Genomic DNA, 8884 nt, shown 5'->3' with positions numbered 1-8884 from the left:
AATACATTCTGGGTACCATCCTCAAGATAACTAATTATAGTATGCAGATATTCCAAAATACAGAAAAATCCGACATCCAAAATACTTCTGATTCCAAGAATTTTGGATATGGGAGACTCAATATATATATATATATATATATATATATATATATATAGAGAGAGAGAGAGAGAGAGCGAGAGAGAGAGAGAGAGAGAGAGATGAGTGGGGTGGCTTACCTTTTTTAATTTATAAAGCAAAAAGAGAAAAATCTTGCCATTCATAATAGGTTTTCGGGATATTCTGATTCGTCAACTAATGAACGATTTGATGGTACAAAAAACCCCCCAAAACATGAAATCTGTTTGTTTTTTTGCCCGGTTTTGTTCTATTACTGTTGTTCCAATTGTAAAATGAAATGGAATATGCTTCACTATCTAATAAACTGTTAATAAATAATAATAAATAAATCAATGAAGACCTAGTGACGTGACTATTGAGAAGTACAATGCTCCTAGCATGCACAGGTGGATGGAAACTAAAACTGACTTACAACAGAAAATGCACTGCCACCTTGCTCGTTCACAAATAAAACAGATCATATATTAAAAGGTTTATTTTGCATTGTTGATCTGCTCAAACAACTCAAGTTTATCCTCATTGTGTATACAGTTGTTTCTAGCTAAATACATGTTTGGAATCATATATCAAAAGTTTTCAGTCATTCCATACTAAGCAAACTCTTTCAGGGACTCCAAATTAGAGATACTATTTTAGAAACACTGCACAATTAACCCCATGGCTTCACATCAGTGGCTAATTACACGCAGCAGTATTTTATAATTATATAGAAGAGGAGAAGTTAATAAGTTAATGACCTGTTTTTCATTCAAAGAGGTTCAACAAGTAACACGTATGAATCAATACAATAAAAATAATGCCTACAATGAAAGATATTACTATATTACAGTACAGAAAAACATTTAACAAGTTCAGTTATAACCTTTCCATAATCAGAGTGATTACTCACTCGCAATATAAAGAGTAATTGGGGGAGATTCAATTGCTTTAACACATTCTGACGTGCCATTTCACCCATCACTTGGCGTTATGCAATTGTCACACCCAAATTGACAGGGTTTAGCCACATAATACATGTGCAAAAAGCCCAACTTTTTCCACATTTCTGCCCACCCAAAGAGGAGACGGCGAGCAGAAATAATTGGGCATCCATGGTATTCATGCCCAAGCAAAGCAAACAATTGAATCGCCCCCAATATCTCCAAAATACACTGATGGATCATGGGGAAGTTTAATTATGCCTAGTTTCCAGTATACAACGCTTTAAATGTTTGTCTGCATATATAAAATATATTGTGTACTGTGTAGCAATATATATCACTAACTATTTATTGATACATTTAAATGTATATCTAGAAAATGAAATATACATTTATGTCTATTTTTCTTTTTAACTAGGGGGGTAATTCAGACCTGATCACTGCTGTGCGTTTTCGCACAGTGAGCGATGAGATCCAAACTGCGCATGCGTATGCACCGCAATGCACAGGCGCGACAGATGGCTGCAAAGCGGATCGCCGGTCAGCGACGGGTTTGTGCGAAGGACCATTTGCGCCAGCGTTCACAAGGAGATTGACAGGAAGAGGGCATTTGTGGGTGTAAACTGACTGTTTTCAGGGAGTGTTTGGAAAAACGCAAAGATGTCAAATCTGGTTCCGAACAGGCTAATGTGATCGCAGCGGCTGAGTAAGTCCTGGGCTGCGCAGAGACTGCAAAAAATCAGTTTGTGCAGCTCTGCTACACATGCGTTCGCACACTTCGCAAAAATCGCTGCCCAGCGATCAGGTCTGAATTACCTCCCAGGTCACTAGAGCTGAACAGTGGGCTTGATACAGAGATGTATGATAATGCTACCACTGCTGCAAATGTGTGCACAAATACTATGCAAACATATGCCAATGCCACAGCCACTTGAAATTGTAGTGACACGCCCAATGGCGGCTGTATGCGTACAAGCGGTTGGGTACCCACAAATAAGGTTTCTGAGTATTCCTACGGTTGGGAAGCATGGCTGCAGGAAGTGAGATACCAGAGACACTGTTACTGCATATGGAATTGCAGTCACAGGCTGAGATACCCCCCAAAAACATGACATGCCTGCGTTATTGCCACCACTCCCAGATCCCTGCCATAAATGGTCCCAGACTCTGCGACTACCATTGCAAGATCATCACAGCACGTGCACAGTGTGACGAAGGGGTCTATTTACTAAGCCTTGGATAGAGACAGTGGACGGAGATAAGAAACAGCCAACCAGCTCCTAACTGCCATGTTACAGACTGTGGGGTAGATGTATTAACCTGGAGAAGGCATAAGGAAGTGATAAACCAGTGATAAAGCAGTGTTTAGTGCAAGGTGATAATGGACCAGCCAATCAGCTCCTAACTGTTAATTTACATATGGGAGCTGATTGGCTTGTGCGTTTATCACCTTGCATTTATCACTGGTTTATCACTTCCTTATGCCTTCTCCAGGTTAATACGTCTGCCCCTGTGTTTGAAAAATGACAGGAGCTGATTGGCTGGTACTTTATCCCTGTTCACATTATCTCCATACAAGGCTTAGTAAATAGACCCCCTTAGATACATACAACGACCAGCAATAACCCTTAACTGCAAAAACATCATGTTTGCGTACATATCTGAATCAGGCCCTGTGGTCGTATATACTCAGTAATCATTAGTTCACTATTGCTAACTAAATATATAACTAACTTTTGACCACTATAAAATTATAAAATATTTAATATTAATTATGACTATCTTGAATATTAACATGACTATATTGGTTTATTAACATATCTAGTTCAGCAACCATGGGTTGAATGGAATATAATCTACATAATAATTGTAGAAGGATTGTCCTGTCTCCTCAGTGCACATGCAGTGGAAGCCTGGGTGCGCATCCTAAATATTCCCACTTAGAGTGAGATGGGACAGAACTTGAAGAGGAGGACCAGCCACCAGGAACAAGGTAAGTATTGGAGCCGGGGGATGGGAGGTGGGGGGATGACAGCGGGAAGTGGGGTTGATTGGGGGTCAGAGCTGAACAACGGGGGAGAGATGAGACATAGCAATGAAGGAGGGGAGGGTCAGTCAGGACGGAGTGACAGGAGTCAGAATAGCAGAGAGGGGACGGTACCTGATAGAGTGGAGGATGGGATGGGGTGGAGACTGAAATAACCCAGCATATGGGTCCAATAAAGTAATACATTATTATTATATGGATGTGGAGTCAGATTTCATAGTACCTAAAATATGAGAATCTCTATATGAAGGATTGTTTATCTTTATCACTCATTTATGATCTCTCCGTGTAATAGATTATGTGCATCGGAGAATGCCTTATTCCAAAAACAGGTGAGGAATGAATTCAGGTAAGCACTGAGTGGAATGGTGTGCTCCTATGGAACAAATAGAATATGCTTTGAATCTGATACATAGCAAAAGCACCATACCAATACGCAGCATAGAAGATGCTGATATATAAATTAACTGAAAAGGGTGATGGCCATGCCATGATGGAGACATGTCCTTTTGTTGTAAAGAAGCACAAAGTTGAGTTTTATGATTTGTCTGAGGCACACATGTAATTGTACATCCATTTCAGTGGGAAGCGGTTTGCATTCTTAAGCTTATTCTCACTGAAAAGCAATGTCATCTTTGGAAATTATTACAAGTAAAATATCTGACACTTAATGCAATACTTCCCTTTTGTTACTTATTTTCCCAAGTTGCTCAATGTGAATCTGTATCAAATGAACAGCATCTGTCAGTAATGAGCTTTTATTAAATCAAGTGGTGGACAGTGCATACTTGATTCCTAACCTAGAGAACAGAGAGAACCTTGTGGCTGGAATAAAGGTTGGCACCCTTTGTAAAACTGTGACTTTTGGTAATGTAATTTACCCACATTTGTGTTATAGCTGTTAACTCTACCAGAAGGTCCAGGAGGTCCCGAATTTTTGGGAGCAATCGCAGACCCAACAGAGAGTATACCAGCATACTGGATCAGCCTACATCGCCAGTCAAGTGGGCGGTGTAGGGGTTGGATGATACCATGCCCCCTCACCTCCTACCCACTTCTGGGCCTGGAGGGCTTTACTAAAATAATCAGTAACTACAAATTTTGTGGATCTTTCAAAACTTGGCTGGAGGTCTAGTCTTAAGTAATAACAAACACATACTGAACTAGAATTATCATCACTACTTTATGTGACATTACAATGTCTGATTTCATTATTGTACCTTCTATGAGTCCATAAAGAAAGTATAGTGTCTCCGATGTAGAAACTGGATCTCTTTGGTTTTTGTTTTTGTTATAGAAATTAACAAATGTTTTTAAAAAATACAGTTATCATGCCTTCTAGTTATTGTTTTGCTGCTGTGCTTGAATGCTGCAGTTCCCAAAATCTCTTGATTGCTCATGAAAATGACACCTGTTTTCTGTTTGCTGTCTTGGTCAACTGCATAAAAATAATTACTGCAGCTACATATATAACCCTTTAATTTAGGTTGAGTTTGCATGTCTTTTTTAATAATACTGTCATACTGTATTAAACCCCGCATATTTCTGAGGCCTGCTGTGCTTCTTGACCCGCACAAGGACTGTTTTCTGTTTCACAGTTAGGGGACACAGGATTCGCCTCTTCCACATTTCCACCACGTTGCTCCTCAGTTGTTAGAACATCTGCTTCAGCAGGAACCTCCTGAGAATCGCCTGCAGGTTTACATTCCCCTGGTGGCTCACTGGGAGTCTCCTCCACTTTTTCACAGGGAGATTTCTCTTGGATTTTAATACTCTCTTGGGTTTTATCAGTGGTAGCCTCTTCCGTATTTTCTTTCTCAGATGGTTCACTGGTCTCTTTTGGTTCCTCTGGGATCTTTTGGTCTTCTTTGAAGCTAGCCCCTTTGGTAGGTGATTTAAGGTTTTGTGCAGCATTGAGGATATCAGCTTGAAGCTGCTTAGTCGAGTCCACAACCTCTTCTGCCTTTACATCTTGTGCTTTTTCTGGAATCTCATTAAAGGACCTTGGCCCTCCACATTTGTCATCATGGTTCACATACTCTTTCTGTGAGAAGGAGGAAGGGTAGTAGGCAGATGCTTTGTGTCTGTGACTCATAATCACTGCTGTACATACTATAAATATCAGCAGAATGACCAGTGAACCCACCACAATTATAAGTAACATATACTCTTTTAAAAACTGAGTTATACTCTCCAAAAGGTTAAACGAGGTGGCTGTGCCATTCACTTTTACAGTGTTCTCTGTTGTAAGCCCAACAAGCTCATGGCCCTGAGTAGGGGACGTTAAACTTGTGCCTTCTTCATCTCCGCTTCCATTCTCAAACTCAGGAGTGGTGTATCGAGCTAGGCACATGGGGCAAGTGAAGAATAGCAGAATACATAAGGTCACGAGGTATCCCATTCTTCTTCTCTAGTTTGCTTCTGTTAAAAAAAAAGAAGATCATTGATTGTTATAAACATCAATTATAGAAGATGCAACAAGATTTCCATTGAAAACATCATATAACTACTTTGCAAATACATACAATCTATTTCCCTTGTAAATATAAACAAAATGTATGCTTTTTTTCATTATTAAAATGTAAGGGAGTCACACTCCTCCATCCCCCTGCCGCATGCCTTGAACATCTCTGCTTTGCTTGCATACTGCCATCAGGCTTCCTCTGCACCTCATGTCATCTGTCTGTCGCCCCTCCCCACTAGATTGTTAGCTCTTCAGAGCAGGGCCCTCTTTCCTCTTGTTGTCAAAGCCCTCTTCTCGACACATTTCACTCACCGCTCTCTCCTACTCATCGACCATCTTTACCTGCTTTCTCTCCTACTGGTAAAGGCTCATCTCTATCTATGGCCGCCAGCCCCAAGTAGTACAATGATTACTCCCTCACTACTTACATCTAAGCTGTATTATGTTTTGAGAATTGTGGTGCTCTTTGTTACCTGTACTCTATTTTTGTAATTTATTTACTGTAATGCTAAGTTTTGTCTCCCTGTACTGTCCTTTGTACGGCGCTGCGAAACACTTGTGGCGCCCTATAAAAAAAATGTAATAATAATAATAATAATAATAATAATAATTAAGTGTTGCATTTATTTGCAAAACCAGTTCTCTAAAATATGTCTACAATGTGTTCAAAACAGATTAAAAGTAATCATGTTCAGTAGAAATTTTCTATTAAAATGTGTTCTTCTAAGAGTAGTGTCGCCTTGACACGTATCTATATCTACAGTTTTGATGTACGCATTAAGGAGAAACAGATTAATAGACTGTAAAATAAGAATGCGTCATATCATCCAGCATCTGAACTGTTCAGGTGCTAAAGGGTTAATTTAATTTTGTAAGTATGCCAAATGTAGAAATGACTTCTTAAAGTTTCCATATGTATTGAATATACTCAACTTAAAAAGGAGCACAGCTATTTACTACATAACAGCCCATAGGAATGGATGGTAGTCTATGCACCCCTGGAATGAAAGGGTTCAAGCAGGATTATTGTGAAATTCTATACTGCAGACTGGACTGAGCAATGAAGACTAGCAGAATGAATTTGTCTTAGATAAAATAATACAATTTTAACTATTGATAATACAGCATTAAAAAAAACGATACAGTAAAAAGGAGGACTGGTACATAACTACATAATTTACTGTTATGAATGAATGTACATTGAGTGGTATTTTGCAATAATTTATGTATGGTCCAAAGAATTTACAATAGTGAGGAAAAATAGTCCGGATGAGGAATGAAGTGCATTTAAGTAGCGAATCCCAGCTCCTGCCGTTGCAAACTTGAAGCAGAGAATGTAGCCCTGCCCCCTGCAGAAATGTTCTGTGCCTACCACATCTGGGCTCTGTCTGCCTCTTTGTTATATAGAGTCCCTAGAGAATCCAGATCCTAGGCTCACAGGTTAGGAAGGAGAAACTGTCCCACATCTGGAGGAAACAGTAATATAGGGGAGGTGGGACTAACTTTTTATTTATTTTTTGTGTAGGTTCACTGTTCTAGTCTGAAATTCAGCTTTCTGTAACTATCACTAAATAATATACAATAATTAGTTTAGTAATCTCTTGAATTTTTGTAGAATCAATCGCTTTTTCTAGGGTTTTTTAGAAATCATTATAGAACTTCTTATAACACCTACAAATAAATGCATACATTAAGAAAACAATGAATATATATGAGGTGTCTGTAATTTTCTCCCGCTCTTAACAGTTCCTCACAAAGTACAAATTTCACTGATAAACATCAGATATAATAAAATTAAGATCTATTTATGTATATGTAACTAAACGTAAAAAGTTTGATATGTTTTTCTAACACAGACAAAAATAAAGATTGAGATAAATATCACATAAATACCTATACATATGCACATGGGTATAGGAGATTTTTTATTTTTGCATCTAAGGATATAAAAGTTGCTTTAGTTGCACAGCAGAATAATAGTTTACTTACCAAATGCTTTTGAATTCCAGATCATAAGAAAAAAAAAATGCCTGGAAGCTACAAGCCAGCTGTGTCTTAAGACGCATACATAAAACACACTTAGTTAAATGTATACATACATATCCCTTCCCCTATATCCGTGTGATTTGTTATAGTCTTGGAGTCAGAGCAGAGAGTTTGATAACTTACTGTATGTCCCAGCCTTGCAATTTCCTGCAGTCTCTGCTGCTAAGATAGTCAGTCTCCCAACTCTGCCTAATGCACACTGTTTTCATTAAGAGAAAGAAAGAGGGGGGGCAAGCTCAGCCCTTATAAAAATCCCTCCTGCCTTTTCTACGCATCATTCTGTATCCTGAGGTGGGGAAGTTTAACCCCATCACTATCATGAAGGAGGGGGAACACACAAAACATTTATGTCTTCATTTTGTACAGAGTTCTAGTAGAGTCTCTTTGTATCCACTACTGACCTCCATTAACCATACCCTATATCAACGGTCCTATATACTGCTATATATATATATATATATATACAGTATATATATATATATATATATATATATATATATAGTATTAGATGTACGATAAATGTAAAAACACAATAAGGCCTTTTTGTGCATTGTGCAGATGAAAACATCTTTAATACATAGCCATTCCTTTTGTCTTAACTTAGCAATTGGATAAATTACTAGCTTAGAGCAAAATTATATAGGATGCATACACTAAGAGCAGGGAAGACAAACAGGAGATTATATTGGTATAATTGAAATCATTTTATATAGAATACAATTTACAGCACATGTACACAGTTTTACCAACTATGTAATGGCACATTTAAAAGGAAATAAGTCAGCTGTACGAAAGCATTTGAAAAACCTTTTGAAGATACTTAATACTTTATAGAAAGAGTACTTACCATCTGTGCGTCACATGTGGCATTTTCAAATGGTTTACTGCTCAAAACTTCATTGCTAAACTTTGGACTTGTGAGCTGGTATAATGGCTGAAATTCATAGTCACCATTTGCCACCATGTGTGTATCCAGCCAATCTGTACAATGCTAGCAACAGGTTGCTAAATATAAATAAAGTGGCCTAGTCAGCGATTATAGATCTGTTTCTGCACACCCTACCATGTCATTTCATAGCCCTTTCTCTACAAGCTGAAAGCAGGTTTTCCATGGAAAATATTTGGCTGGCTCTCTCTTCTAAGCCTGGGGAAAGTGCACATACAGCATTTCTCTTGAACCAAGACAAGCTGTTCTAGAGTTTATCTTTGTGTAAGTTGCAGTACAGTACCTTAAAAACCCATAGCTTTTTAGAAGATAAATAAAATTATTTAGTGTGTGGAGAATTT

At 38.3% G+C, this 8884-nt stretch overlaps 1 protein-coding gene across 3 annotated transcripts in view; it reads right to left on the bottom strand.

Annotated features, from left to right (window-relative positions):
- Positions 1-580: 580 nt before the first annotated feature.
- The window catches only part of TMEM119 (transmembrane protein 119), a 98487-nt gene continuing 90183 nt past the window's right edge, over positions 581-8884 (bottom strand). Inside the window, exons 1-2 of one of the 3 annotated variants that reach the window (XM_063913273.1) lie at positions 7721-7805; positions 581-5508 (exon numbers count right to left, since the gene is read on the bottom strand). In XM_063913273.1, the coding sequence (XP_063769343.1) occupies positions 4616-5488 (873 nt within the window). In that variant the 5' untranslated portion in view covers positions 5489-5508; positions 7721-7805 and the 3' untranslated portion in view covers positions 581-4615. The other 2 variants (XM_063913274.1, XM_063913275.1) reach the window with 2 other exon arrangements.

Source organism: Pseudophryne corroboree, chromosome 1 (genome assembly GCF_028390025.1).
Source record: "Pseudophryne corroboree isolate aPseCor3 chromosome 1, aPseCor3.hap2, whole genome shotgun sequence".
NCBI classification, from domain to species: Eukaryota; Metazoa; Chordata; class Amphibia; order Anura; family Myobatrachidae; genus Pseudophryne; species Pseudophryne corroboree.
Note: the sequence above shows the minus strand (reverse complement) of the source record. Positions and strands in the feature narration are given on the sequence as shown.